Source organism: Phocoena phocoena, chromosome 15 (genome assembly GCF_963924675.1).
Source record: "Phocoena phocoena chromosome 15, mPhoPho1.1, whole genome shotgun sequence".
In the NCBI taxonomy this organism is placed as follows: domain Eukaryota; kingdom Metazoa; phylum Chordata; class Mammalia; order Artiodactyla; family Phocoenidae; genus Phocoena; species Phocoena phocoena.
In genome coordinates this window covers 25,612,418-25,627,257 of record NC_089233.1, presented here as the reverse complement: position 1 = coordinate 25,627,257, position 14,840 = coordinate 25,612,418, and the positions used below count along the sequence as shown (strand labels likewise).

The following is a 14,840-nucleotide window of genomic DNA, read 5'->3' as shown; positions in this document are numbered from 1 at the left end:
TGGCATATATATATATATACTACCAAATGTAAAACAGATAGCTAGTGGGAAGCAGCCGCATAGCACAGGGAGATGAGCTCAGTGCTTTGTGACCACCTAGAGGGGTGGGATAGGGAGGGAGACAAAATAAGGAGGAGATACGGGGATATATGTATATGTATATGTATAGCTAATTCACTTTGTCATAAAGCAGAAACTAAAAATAAAATAAAATTTGCTTTCATATTTTTCCCTTCTCATCAACTCACCAATGATAAGCCTGCGTGAATTCTCTCACAATGACTTGTTTGCTGGCTTGGGATTTGAGAAGTTTTAGTAAATCCTGAGTAAAGCGCTTCACCTGGGCCCTGTGGGTAAGGGTCAGCAAGCGTTTGGAGCCCATTCCAAGAATCTGCAAACCAAACACTTTGGTTATTTATACTCATGAGACCCTGGCAGATTCTGACTTTCTTTTTGATGGTGCTCGCTCTCTCGCTCTCTCTCTCTCTCTCTCTCTCTCTCTGTTACCACTCTCAGAGAACAAATCCTTTTATGTATGATATCTGCATTTTGAAACACACAGACCAACAAAATGTAGGTGTCAGAATGAACAACTGCTCACGTGCCTGGGACCCTTTTTTCCTTGCACACTCTTTCCTAAATAGTCATGAATACAGAAATAAGTATGTTATCAGCCTGGGCAACTAATTTTGTCTTTAAAAGACAGCTCAAGTTTTGCAGGCCATTTTTAGAAGTGGGAAGCTATTATAACACCTTAAGTTAACAGGCAAAGACTCCTTAGGAAGCACTGTCAGGCTCCAGCCCAGTAACTGGTCTTGAACTCCTTCGTAAGAAAGGTAAGCCCGCGTTACAGCAGCTCCTGTGTAACAGGGAACAATTCTGGAGAGGACTCTGCTAGGAGGAAGGAGGGCAGTCTATAGAGATGAGAAGGAAAGTACTCCTCGGTGCACTTAGGAGTTCCTTTGGAAACTCACAGCTTTCTGAAAAACTGAGAAGCCACATCGTGTATAAAACACGTGTATAAAGGAAGTTTTTACAGGATGTTTGCTCTGAGCTGACTTCTTAGGGATTAAGTTACCAGCTACCCTGTTTCTTTGGTGGAGATAGCCAAAGCCACGGAGGAACATTTCCACTGTTAAACAAATAAGCTCTTGGCACTCCTTACCTGCAACACATGAGGCACTGCTTCTAACAATTCGATCAGCTTGGAATATCCATAGTCTGATACCCGGCATTGCTTTGCAAAATGATGGTGGTAAGATGGGATGAAATTACTAATCGGTATGACACAGGATGGCTGGCTCTTCAGTAAATCGATCACTTCTCTACTGAACTGGATCAGCTGGGGGTTACCCACAGGACTTTTAGAACGAAGAAGCCAAGGATCTAAATATGGGGGGAAAAAAAAGGAACAGGCACAAGAGATAAAGCATGACTGCAGCCGATGAAAGAAAAGTAACTAACCTTGCATTCCCTTGCGTGAACTCAATAATGACCGAGCACACAAGACCAAATAGTCGCTTTACTTCTCAGCTGCTAAACCCAGGTCCTCTATAACCAACAGGCTAGCCCAACTTCTTTACAGGCTGGCAAATGCTTCCCCACTACTTCTCGAAGTCAAGTTGCCAAAGCAAAGTATGGTTCACCATAGTGTGAACTTAAAAGGGAAGTGCAGATACACAGGTAGTTTCCAGCTTATAAACTGGTTGTATGTCAAAGATAAATTTGTAACTTGGTCACTAACATACTTTCCCACAGAAACAAAGTTATAAATGGTCATCACGCAGGTAGCCCAGAAGGGCCTAATTAACCCAGAGAGGGGCTGCAAATGTTGTCTAGGAAACTATGGAAAGCAGTGATGTAAAACTAGCATGAAATAAAACTAAGAAACAGGTTTTTGCAATTATCTTGAATGTTCATCTAATTAAGAAGTTTTAATTATTTTATTTATACAAGTGTAAATAATCAGATGGAAACCTTTATAAGGGGATAGTGGGCTAATGACACAGGAGAAAGAAGGGAGCAGCATAACAAGACAGGATGGGGAGGGTGTAGGCCTGAGGGGAAAGGTAGGAAGAAGCTTCGGTACAAACAGAGCTCACTTGTTATCCTTACCTTTCTTCCTACAGGGCAGGGGGAGGTGGGAGGAGAAGAGGATGAGGAGAAAAGGAGGAAGTGTTGGGGGCCAAAGAGAAGGGAGAGTAGATATGAAGGCAACAATTCACAGTGCTGTGCACAGGTAGCAGGATTAGACACCTGCAACCCAGGGGGTGCCAGAGCTCAGAAACTCATCCAAATCTCGGTTCAAATATCCCAGTCCCTTACATTTACAGTTAAATATATTTTCACATTGATCAAAGTCATAAATGTTGATCAAAATAAATTTCCAAAGTAAATACTCAGAGATATTTCCTTCAAATAGCTAAAACTATTTTTAAAGGGCAAGCCAAAAAAGCTTTACAAAATTACATAACTAGAGAGACTTGTAACTGTGAAATTTGGATTTTAAATTTTTTAATAATTTATGCTGGTACTTTCCAAAAGTCTAGCTCTGCCAAACCTTTAGCACTCTGGAGTTTTTAAAAGATCAAAGGAGACACCCACGGTGTTTTATGACAGGCAAACAGTGCTGCTCTTTAAGAGAAAAGCCAACCGCCTGGACCAAATACCTGAAACCTACCTGTGTTTGGAGGCGGGGGCTTGTTGTGAATCCACTTAACTACTTTGATGCCATTCTGTGCAGTGGCGATGTTCACACCTGGCACGCAGGTGATGAGGTGTTCCAAGGGAACACCACCCCCTCGGTTTTCCTGCACTACTTCTAGTTCACCAAACTCTGCGGCATAACAATCTGGAAAACTGAAGTTGGGGGAGAAACAGGTTAATTAAAATAATGGAAAAGCAAAGCACTTGCCAAACAGACGCCTGCCTTTATTTTAACACATCCATTAATAAATAATTTCTGTTAAGATGCCCATGATCTGGGTTTCAAAGTTAAATTAAGGTCCTAGAGAGGCAATCACTGTGGCATTTCTCTCTTTGATGCATTCTGATGGTATCAAAAATTCCTGCAATTTTCTAGCAGAGGGGGTTAAAAATAAGGCAACAGCGTTGCAAGTTCAACCTCCTCTAACATATCAGTTCGGTGGTTTTAAAGCAACTTGGTTCTGTGTTGGCCCCTCTATTAAGCCTACCATGTGGCCCATGGTGTGGCTGAAAGGACTTCTGAATACTTTTCTCCTACAAACGTTGAAATCTACAACTATTTGAGACCGTGCACTCTCTCGCAGTACTTGTGCAGAGCACTTCTAATCATCTTTTCTCTGTGGAGAAGAATCTGCCCTATTCATGCTGATGTTTCTAAAATTCAGCACAAACACAATTTCTTGTTGAAATATCGAGTGAATGGATCCCATCTCAGATACACTTCAACTACAAGTGGTACCTAAAAACGTCAGGCTGAAGCCTGGTACAGTGCGTGCTTGGGGAGAGGTGCAGGCAGGTGGCGGACTTTCTACAAAGGGGAGGACTAAGGTGTCACAATGGCTTTGACACGGTCACCTTAATAAAGGCACGGTGCCCTCGTGTGTCTGCAGAAGACTATGAACCTGGGGCGCGAACGTCTTCAGCGAGAGAATCACAAAAGGAATCTTGTAAGAGTCTGGATCAAATTCATGTTCACTGCCGAAAAGAGAACAAAACAGATGACATTTCTCAGTGGTCTAAGACGTTCCCAAGGTAATTCTAACAGATGCTCCACGACCTTTTACGAAAGGATTACTTCTCAAGGGAAGCGGGCAATCTACCTGAAATCCTTATTGGGACAGTGCTGCCTGCAGACAGGCTCGTGATATTCTAACTCTTCAAATATAATTGGGCTGCAGTTTGTTGAGGAGCCGTCATGTGACTGGGAGGACCCCAAGGGGCTCTGGCGGGCCTGACTGCTGGGTAAGAGACACACCAGTCTGCCATTTCCTTGTTCACGGATTGCGACTGTGTCTGTTAGTTTATACAAATCTGACACATTCAACCTGTGTCCAAACCTAAAAGCAAGGAAAGAGAGAGATGCTGACTTAAAGAGAACGTTTTTCTTTGTACAGAAATTCCTGACCTGTTTAGATAAAGCTCTATATCCAAGAATGGTTCCCCTGTCTCTCTGAAAAGTAAAACTGGGATAATTCTACTATAAATTTATTCACCATCAAACCAGTGATGCTTGGCACTCCCTTCCAGTCATCCCTGGCCCATTGCCCATTACAGTGATTATATATATCATTTGGTACCTAGCCTCCGACCCCACACAGTCTCTGTAAATGCCTCACCTAATTTTTTGAGATGGAAAACTATCAGCCATGACCCATTTCACCTTGGCCTCCCCTTCACTTCCAAATCCCTCTGTAATACTTCTCACCATCTCTGCTCCTCTCCCCAGAAGAGGTATACCCCTTTTCAGCTAACCCTATGCTTCAGCCCCCTGACCTACACTAGACTGGACTCCCCAGTCACCACCCTGACTTGTGTCTTTCATACTTGGAGCTTAAAGGCACAGGATCTGAAGACAGACAGATTTGAGTTCAAATCCTGACTCAACCTATGTGACCTTAGTCAAGTTATAGAACCAAGCTAGGCCTCAGTTTTCCCATCTGTAAAATGGGGTGACAATCCCCACCTCACAGGGCTGACGTGAGAATTCAATGTGGCATGTATGGAGACAGCTTAGCACAGAGTAAGTGCTCATTAAATGTTAGCTGCTCCAATGGTCTCTTCCTAGTGCCCTGCCTACACGCTCAGATCGCCCCATGACCAACACCAGTCTCAAATCCCAGCCCCTACCCCCTACACTGCCCCACTCCACTTATGTCCAGTCTCCTCTGTGCTTTCACTCAGTCTGGAGCTCTCGCGTCTTCCCTATAATGGAAACAGCTGGTCTCTCAGGAGTTGCCTCTGCTGTTTCACCATCCAGTCTGCCATCCCCTTCCCTCCAGGATTGTCTCCACAGGACTCTTCAGAGTTGGCTCTCAAGTCACCAGTGGCCTCCTCCTCCTCCACCCCAAACCTCACACCATGTTCTCAGGCCATCCCCACCCTCCTGATAACACTCTGGCCTCTGGGTTCTCACCGGCTTCCTGTCCCTGGTTGCATTCCACCCAGTTCTGCCCTTTCTCTAGTTCTCCCTCTCCTCTAAGTTCATCTGCTCCCAGGTCTTTCAACATCATCTTTAGGCAAATAACTGCCGTATCTTCAGAGCTGACTTCTTTCCTGAGGGACTCCAAATGTGCAGAAGACCACCTGAACTCTCTGCCCAGATATTCCAATAGCCCCTTAAAACTCATATGCCCAAAGCCAAGCTCAAAAACTCATTGTAGGGCTTCCCTGGTGGCACAGTGGTTGAGAGTCCGCCTGCCGATGCAGGGGACACGGGTTCGTGCCCTAGTCCGGGAAGATCCCACATGCCGCAGAGCGGCTGGGCCCGTGAGCCATGGCCGCTGAGCCTGCACATCCGGAGCCTGTGCTCCGCAACGGGAGAGGCCACAACAGTGAGAGGCCCACGTACCGCAAAAAAAAACCCAAAAAAACTCATTGTAACTCCTGGACATCCCTGGTGGCACAGTGGTTAAGAATCCACCTGCCAATGCAGGGGACATGGGTTCGAGCCCTGGTCCAGGAAGATCCCACATGCCATGAAGCAACTAAGCCCGTGCACCACAACTACTAAGCCTGCGCTCTAGAGCCCACATGCCACAACTACTGAAGCCCATGCACCTAGAGCCCATGCTCTGCAACAAGGGCAGTCACCTCAATGAGAAGCCCGTGCACCGCAATGAAGAGTAGCCCCACTCACTGCAACTAGAGAAAGCCCTCGCACAGCAACGAAGACCCAACACAGCCAAAATTAAATAAATGAATTTTTAAAAAAACGCACTGTAACTCCTAAACAAGCTTTCTTTATTTCTTCCCTATTTCCAGTTTAACCATACAAACTTCCTCCCAGTCACCTAGGGCAAAAAACTCAGAATCAAACTGACTTCTACTTTTTACCTTGCCTGCTACATAAAACTAGTTACTAAGTCCAATTTCACTGACATTTGAAACTTCTGTGGTGTCTAGTTCCCTCTGTTCCGACAGCGTCTACTCAGAGCCGGGACTGGGGCACACACTCCCCCGTCTCTCCCTCCCTTCCCCATTCACTCCAGCTCAGACACCACCATTGCCTGAAGTCTTCCCACCACCACACCTCTCCCCTCCCCTCCTTCCTCCGATACTTCAGTGGCTCCCACTATCCACGGGATAATGGCCACGCTCCCGGTTCCTTCCACCCTCTGTAACCTCAAGGCCTTTTCTCCTTCCCACTCCTCCTTTGTAATGATAGTTTTCTTTGTTCTATACAATATATGGCGAGTGTCTTTTCCCTTCCAGACATAACAGCCCCAAAGACAAGGGCTGTCTTTCCAGCTCTGCACCTTCCACAGAGCCTTTCGTTCCACTAGTACTTGCTGAGCGTCTACTGAGCACTGGGCATTGAAGACATGGTGCTAGGTCAGACACAGTGCCTGCTGTCCTGGAGCTTACAGTCTCGAAGGTGCTCGAAAATGTCCACGCAATGAATAACAAAATTCATCAGCCAAGTGGAAAAGATGAAAGTACAGCTTTGGGGACTGACGTCTAAATTTGCTAAAAATGAAAGATGTTCTTCAAGTGTGTGTTAAAACTGGAATTTCAATCTGAACACCACTGTCTTGGTCTTATTTCCTCTGCTAGTTCCTTAAGGGTTGCTACCAGTTTTATGCATGGAAGTCACCCATCAGTACTGGCTGGATCAATGAAAAAAGTAATCCTTACTTACTTTTTTTCATAGATATCTGTAAATTTAAAAAGAGGCAGACAACAGGCAGGAGCATCCTGAAGAATGGACATCGTTTCTGCACTGCAAGAAAGAAGTTTAGTCCATTAGAGAACAGACGACTTCCTCTCCGTTCCAAGTTGTATTTTAAAAACAGAGTTCATAAAATTGATTACCATAATGTGTATGCAAAATAAACATACCCATTTATATCTCAGAGTTGATCTTCCAGAAAACCTTAAAGAATGGACTTCAGGAACAAGGCAATTAAACAATATTTAGTCACATATACTGGGATTTTTATCAGACTCAAGCATAGGGCTTTGCACACCTGTGTATCAGAAAGACACTGACTACTCACTGAGACACTTTATTAATTCAGAGCAAAGGGCACAAGAGCTTGACTGTCTCCTGCCACAGCGCAGTTCTATCAGACAGATGGGCGAGGAATCCCCACAGTTGAAGATACACAACTGAATACACTGGTTAAGAGTGACTGGCTTTAAGTCATAGGATTATGGATGAATTTTGTCTCCTGCTTCTTTTATGTTTCTGAAATTTTTAAATTATATTTAATGAGTATTATCTTTATTCTAGGAAATTAAAAAATAACTTAAAATGATGGTGAAGTTTGACTTGCGCATGTTATGAAATGATCATCACAATAAGTGAACATCCATCATCTCATATAGATACAAAATAAAAGAATTATTTTCCTTGTGATGAAAACTCTTAGGATTTACTCTCTTAACAACTTTCATACGTAACACACAGCAGTGTTCATTATATTAATCATGTTGTACATCACTCCCCTAGTGCTTAGTTATCTTATAACTGGAAGTCTGTACCTCTTGACTGCCTTCATCCAATTCCTCCTTCCCCCATACCCCACCTCTAGTAGCCACAAATCTGATCTCTTTTTCTATGAGTTTGTTGGCTTGTTTTTTGAAGTATAATTGACCTATAAACAGTATGTTAGTTCCTGGTGCACAAATCATTATACTGTCTGTACACCTTAAACTTACAGGGTGCTGTGTGTCAAAAGCATATTATGAATAAAACCATCACTAGATTCCTAAGATTAGTCTAGTCGTAATGCAGACTTACGGGGCTGGGTGTCTGTGACATTAAAGATATATCTGCAAGTTGAGAGCTTACAGCTTTGTAGATCTACCTGTTATAGACAAATCCACCTTCTACTAAGACTGGAAGGTAATATTTCAGACTTTCTAGGCTTATAAACTTTTATTGTAGAGGCCTACTATTTTTAGAACCTGTTCTAGATATGTGGCATATTATTTTACTCCTAAGTGCCTGCCAAGTTTAAGCTGTACTTCATCTTTGATTAATGACTTGAACAAGGGTAAACTATTCTAGCTAGCTTATTTCTAACTTCTACCTTATTTCTAACTCTATCAAGGGAGAAAAAGCATTTATTGCATATGTGATCATCACAAGAGGGTTGGGAATGGGATAAAATCTATTTTTATTATTTCTAAAATTGTTTCTGGGCCAAAATGTTATTTCCTGAAATAAACGGCTTGTTTGTTCTTTACCTCAGTAAAGAGAGTGATTTATTCGCAGCTCCCGTGGCAAGTGAGACCAGGATCTTCTTGCTGCCGATCTTGTATCTGTGGAGGCTGTTCACGGCACTGATTGCTTCTTGTAAGTTTTCCATCTGAACAACAGCTTTGAGCTGATAATCTGTGTGGGGGCTGAGCTCAACACTCTTCACCTGCAGCAGCAAAAGGGAAAACAGAATGTGATCTACCCAGAACCCTGTCCTCTCAAAACTGAAGGTGACTCGCTAGGCAACTGGTTTGTGGGCTTCAGTGCTGCCGTGAGGGAACCTGTCTGAACTGTGCACTTCCGCTGACCAGAACCTAAGTGAGCTAGGATGGGTGACCTTCAGGGATGTGACATCAGCCTAGCCTGCCTTGTGCTCTGGCACACAATGCTCTCCAAGGCAGGCTTGGGGCCAGCACATGCAAGGAGTCTTTTGCGTCTTCTCCAGACCCTGCCAAAACCTGGGGCATAGCCATCTTAAGTTTCAGTAAAAGGTGCATTTTTAGCAAATTGCACCTAAAAACTGAATCAGATACTGTAAGACATTAACAAAAACAGCCAATATCATTTTAGAACCCTATTTCCATATTTTAGCAGCCAGAGCTAACTAAATAAAACCCATCAGTGTTTTATTTCCCGAAGAGCCACTTAAATCCCTGCCCATGACCACAAGTGCTTCTATGCCAGGCTTCTTGCTCTCTTGGGCTGTATCCTAAAAACAGAATACACAGTACCACCATGAGCAGGCTAGAGGAAAAAGGAAGGTGTTCAAACTCGTTGAGTGACACTTACACCCTGCCTGTAGTTACGTGTGCTGAGTTAAGTGCACTCAACTTGAATGCCAGCAAGGGGTAAAACAAAGGCAAGAACAAGAGTGAAAGGTTACCTTGCCGTGTCTAGAAAACGCTTCCTGCATGAGCTGCTGCAGCTCCTTCCGGGACAATCTGTAGTCTAGGTTGCTGATCTGGATATCAGCACCATTTGCAAATGGGTCTGGGCAGTCGGCACCAACGCTCGAATTTGCAGCGTTGAAAGCAAGTGGGGATGCTCTGTTTAAGAGGTTTGGAGACATACTCCTGCTTAAAACATACATAGGTTATTTTTAAAAACTGTTATTCTATTTATTCAGTTTATGCCATTTAGATTTTGTTTGAAGCTATATAAAAACAGCTTGCCGCAATACAATTTGGTTTTCAAATTTTTTTTTATCTTAAACACGCACTGATTTAGACTCATTGTCAAAAATACGACATGTTGACTACCTTATTAACAGCAAATAAATTACTCAATATCGGGCTTCCCTGGTGGTGCAGTGGTTGAGAGTCCACCTGCCGATGCAGGGGACACGGGTTCATGCCCCGGTCTGGGAAGATCCCACATGCCGCGGAGTGGCTAGGCCCGTGAGCCATGGCCGCTGAGCCTGCGCGTCCAGAGCGATGGGAAAGGCCACAACAGTGAGAGGCCCACATACCACACACACAAAAAAATACTCAATATCCTTTTATTGGATTATTTAAGGCTAACGGCAGAAATTACAGGCAGGCCTAATGAATTAATTTTCCACTTTGTGCATTTATTCTTAGGACACTGAGCATTTATTCTTAGGGAATTAGCTTGCGATATCAATGTAAATCATTTATCTCCCCCTGGCTCTGAAAAAGCCAGATATTCTTTATATGTGTGTGTGTGTGTGTGTGTGTGTGTGTGTGTGTGTGTGTGTGTGTGTGTATTTTTTTTTGGCTGCGCCACATGGCTTATGAGATGTTAGTTCCCCGACCAGGGATCAAACCCGGGTCCTCGGCAATGAAAGCATGGAGTCCTAAGCACAGGACCGCCAGGGAATTCCCAATATATTTTTTAAATATAAAGATATTTTATTTGATTTGTTTTTTGGCCGTGCCACACAGCATGTGGGATCTTAGTTCCCTGACCAGGGACTGAACCCAGGCCCCCTGCAGTGGAAGCACAAATCTTAACCACCTGACCACCAGGGAAATCCCAAGCCAGATATTCTTGCTCATATATTGTGGCCCTTCTCCACGTAAGGAAATCTTTTACGTGAGTTTGTACATGTCATTTGACAGGTCCAAAGTCATGTTCTATAGTGAGCCTTCACCAACTCAGAAGAACAAATACAATGCTAGAAGGAGCTCATGGGATGCATGAGCTCCTTCTGTTTTCCAAGGTTCCAGAATTACTTGGAGTGAGTTTAGAAAGCTTAAATAAGGTCGGTGTTAAGGTTGTTTACAGAGACCCTCGTTCCTCAAACAGCTTCCTGTAATTACCCCACGAATAAGAATAACCAATGCGTGTCCGTTTGGGCCTCTTCCTCAGCATGAGGCCCATGATGAAGCCATGAGGACATGTTAAGAACATAATGTGCCTCCCATCATTGCCCAAGGACTCCAGGACAGGTTTCTCTCTCTGACCTCTGCTTACCAAGACTCCCACGTGGAGGAGGGAGAAACAGCAAGAATCACTGCCCCCAAATGTTAGCTATCGTTACCAGTGGAAAAGGGGACTGGTGGAGGAGGGGTGGAAGATTTCTCTTTTAAATATGCACTTGTGTATTGCTTGAATTCTGTTAAACAAACTATTTCATAACCCCTTCTACTGCACACAACCACTCCTTGGATCAAGAACCACTCACCGAGAAGACCAAGACTGAGGCGTGAGCAGGGGACCCACTTGCCTGGATGCAATCAACTTGCTAAAAGCAGACGGGTAACTCACTTGGAACAGAGTCTCCTCTTTATCTTTTTTCTCTACAGGAGAACTGGTAACACTGCGGGTGCAGAGGTTCTCTTTTCTAGTGGAGGGAAACATTGCAGGGAAGAGGTCACTTATTTTCCTTCACATCATGACAAGCAGCTACAAGGGAGAATAACGGAACCTACTTCGGATTGGTTTTGTAAACAGATTCTGCCACCCCCGACGTTTTAGGTGTGGGCGCTGCAGCACTTGAATTTCTGTGAGGCGGTGCCACCGGCCTCAGGTGGCCTTGCTGGGGCTCACTGCTTCGAGTGCCAGTCTTCGACTCCATGCGGCATAGCTCCTTAAAACAGACAGAGCAAGGGAGTTTAACAGTTAAGCCCCCAGGATGTGCCAGACCTTGCACAGAAAACACCTCACTTTGAGTATCCTCGAAAATGTAGAAAAGGACACACCAAAAGCAAGTGAGCACATAAAACAGAGACCAAGAAAGCAAACCTACCATAAACTTCAGAAAGCAAGAGGTATCACAATTACCTGTAAACTTTTAACATTGGTATTTTTGGTAGCAGATCCAGAATTTGCCTGCGACCCTTTTCCAGGTGCGGCTTTGGCACTGGAAGATGGTTCACTTGTATCTTTGATGAGGCACAATTTTGGATTCTTAAGTTTTTTGGGAGACTTCGCTTTATCAGCAGTTGCATGTGAACTCTTTGTTTCACAGAGTTCTCCACTTTTTGGAGTAAATGACACGATGATCCTATTACCAAAGACATCTTCATTTTCCATTCGCTTCAGAGCCCGTTCTGCACTATCTCGGTTTATGAAGCGGAGGATTGCGCTGCAGCCTGTGATATTTAGCACTTTCCCGCCACAATTATCGGACAGGCGTCTGAGCCTGTTGCTGATGCTCTTGCCATCTTTATTTGCTGGTAGGTTATAAACATAGAGTAGAGTCTGGCACTGTTGATAAAGAGGAAAAGTGTTACAGTGGGTTGACTCGAGGGCACACATTCCATTATAAACAAGAAGAACAATGAGTGATCTCCAAACTTTAGCTAGCGACCTTGAAGTGGAGATAACAGAGATTTCCACGGGAGAGGGTAAACTTACTTAGACTGAAAAACATGGAAGAAGAGAAATGTATCTAAAATTATCACTCTGGCGAATGAGAAAAAAATAAGTGGCAAGATTGAAACGTACTGAATAATCGGTCTTTTTATTTTTTTGTAAATCATAAGGAATAAGGATCTCTACAGTGGGCAATCTCTCACCTAAAATACTACAATCGACTTAAAGGCCTTCCGGATTAAAAAAGTGAGTGCCAAACACAAGCGAAATAGAGGAAATGTAGCTATAGCCAAAAGACTAGAAACATAATGAAGAACAACAAAAGTGAGTCAGCAGAGCAGCTCCAAAGCCTGAAGTAGGGCCTACGTATGTTGCTCCTTGGGCCAGACTCTGGTATCCCCAACTGCGGATTATCCTTAGCATGTGTTTAATCTCCGGCCAGGCTCTGATCTTGTTGGGTATCAGGCAATGCAGTGGGGCCAGCAATGCAAATGCCTGAATCTGGGGGCGGGGCGGGGGGGGGCAGTCTCGGTTCTGCTGCCATCACGCTGTGGGACCTCCAGCGGCTTGCTTACTTTTTCTAAGTGCTGACTTCCTCCTCTCTAAAATGAGGAGGTTGGGTGAGATCATTCCTAAAGTGCTTCAGTAATCCTAAAGTTATTAAAATACGTTAAAACTGCATTTCATGAATGGGATTGCCCACCCTTCTGGACCATCCACACTATAGCTCCTCTCTGTTATTACTGTTTAAAAGTTGCACATATAGTCTCCAGACAGCTTAAACACAAGCTCAGTGTTGCAGTAAACATTCTTATCCTAAACAAGACTATGAGAAATACTCAGCCTGCTGGAAACATGTGCACTTTCTCCTGTCAAGTGGCTTACCAGGCTACAGGTGTAGCGACCACTACTCCTCATTGTGCCCATGCATGCCAGGGACCACAACCATAGAAAACAGGCTCAGAGGCCTGCTGGAGCTTCAGGATTAAGTGCCACAACTGTACTATCACTGCTTATTTGACTCCAACCACACCAGTATGTGCAAACCATCATCATATTCTTTACCCTTGAAACCTAGAAGCAAAAAGAGTAATAACTCTCATTCCATTACTTCCATCCCGCTGGCACAAAACATTGCTAGCTTTGTAGACACTGGCAAGTGGTTGTCAGTAAGGTAAATCTGAAAGTCAGTTCCCTATGACATTGTGAAAATAATAAAAGCAAAATGCATACATATCAATTCTCTGAATATCTGTAAGAGAAGAAAGTTTCTAGGCCTGTTTCAAAATCTGGGCAGCCTACTATAAAGAACAGCCTCACCTGGGCTTGGAGACCCCTTATGAAGGGCTGTCTTGAGCCTCTGTAATCTCAACTAGAATATGGCAGAAAGAACACAAACCCACTTACTGGCATCTTTACTGGTAACCTGGGGGGCAGGTCGGAAATGAATTCTTCAAATCTGATCAGCTCATTAGCATGATGCAGCAGTGCTTCTGAGGCCTGGTTTTTATGGACCAAAATTATGTGGAAACCATGCCTGTGTCTCAGGTCACTAAGTTCCAATGCGAAATTGACATCAGCTGAAAGACAAGGTACAGCCCAACCCCCATCCCCAAACATTAGAAACACCTGACAGAGAGAGGTAACTCTAATGACATCTACTGAGAAGGAAGGAATGGCAGGATTGTATTCTAAGTTGCCACCCCCACCCCTTTCTAGAACAGGAACGCATTTCATATCAGAAGGAGTAACATGGTAAGACAATTTTACATATACTTATACTGAACCCCAAGACACGTTACTTCCAGTAGTAAAAAGGAGCAAATGTTAATACTCTGAGGAGCCCCAACTTCATCTTAGATTTTTAAAATTAGCAATACGGGGCCCCCAGGATTAAAAAAATTACATTTTCTTTAATAAACTTGGCCCTGCAAGAATCCTTAATCAAGTTCCAAGGAGAAAAATACAGAAATCCACGTAGACCCATTTTTTTTCTAAACAGTTTTCAAAGATAAGCATAAAATGTCCTATGTATTTCAGCGTCTCTGGGGGCACATTTTACTTTAACATATTTTGGTTTCTATGATAATTCACACACAGTGAGTTTAGCTGAAATTAGCAGATGTTTCTACACTTACTTGACACAAGAACCACAGTGGCAGGAGCAGTGTGAGTATTTGCAAACCTTCGGAGGCTCTGGCGGAGCTTGTCGTCAGCAGCGTTCTTTGCAGTAGCATTGATGTGGGCAACGGTTACCTGCATTAATTTATAATAAGGACAAATGAGAAAGAGCTGAGGTTAGAAAATCACTACACATTCTGCCCGCCTCTTAATAGACAGTTCTTGAGGAAACTTTTATTATTACTGCCACTTAGGAATGGAAAAAAATTACAGTCAAATCTCAATAATTTCCACTTCAGTTCTCCAGACAAATTAACTGGATCCTTATCCCTAGTTTCTAATCTTCTGCTTTTCTGCTTCATCCATCGCCCTTTCAGAAAATAAAGAAAAGAAAGTGAAATGTGAAGTAAACTAGCTCTCTCTAGTATCTTTTGCCAACAATTTTGTGGGTGGCAGAGGTATGATATATAATTAAGGTACGATTTGGGGCTGTATTTGATGTCACTTCTATTCATCGTCTATGGCTTCC

At 43.6% G+C, this 14,840-nt stretch overlaps 1 protein-coding gene across 4 annotated transcripts in view; it reads right to left on the bottom strand.

The window, feature by feature from the left end:
• MARF1 (meiosis regulator and mRNA stability factor 1) overlaps positions 1 to 14,840 on the bottom strand; it is a 40,577-nt gene that overhangs the window by 16,085 nt on the left and 9,652 nt on the right. For 2 of the 4 annotated variants that reach the window (XM_065892049.1, XM_065892052.1), the window contains exons 5-18: positions 14,329 to 14,446; positions 13,598 to 13,770; positions 13,319 to 13,327; positions 11,657 to 12,076; positions 11,305 to 11,462; positions 11,058 to 11,216; positions 9,294 to 9,483; positions 8,398 to 8,576; positions 6,845 to 6,925; positions 3,807 to 4,043; positions 3,562 to 3,681; positions 2,681 to 2,859; positions 1,166 to 1,386; positions 249 to 391 (exon numbers count right to left, since the gene is read on the bottom strand). In XM_065892049.1, coding sequence (XP_065748121.1) covers positions 249 to 391; positions 1,166 to 1,386; positions 2,681 to 2,859; positions 3,562 to 3,681; positions 3,807 to 4,043; positions 6,845 to 6,925; positions 8,398 to 8,576; positions 9,294 to 9,483; positions 11,058 to 11,216; positions 11,305 to 11,462; positions 11,657 to 12,076; positions 13,319 to 13,327; positions 13,598 to 13,770; positions 14,329 to 14,446 — 2,387 coding nt within the window. Of the gene's footprint in view, positions 1 to 248; positions 392 to 1,165; positions 1,387 to 2,680; positions 2,860 to 3,561; positions 3,682 to 3,806; positions 4,044 to 6,844; positions 6,926 to 8,397; positions 8,577 to 9,293; positions 9,487 to 11,057; positions 11,217 to 11,304; positions 11,463 to 11,656; positions 12,083 to 13,318; positions 13,328 to 13,597; positions 13,771 to 14,328; positions 14,447 to 14,840 lie in introns of all 4 variants that reach the window. The other 2 variants (XM_065892051.1, XM_065892050.1) reach the window with 2 other exon arrangements.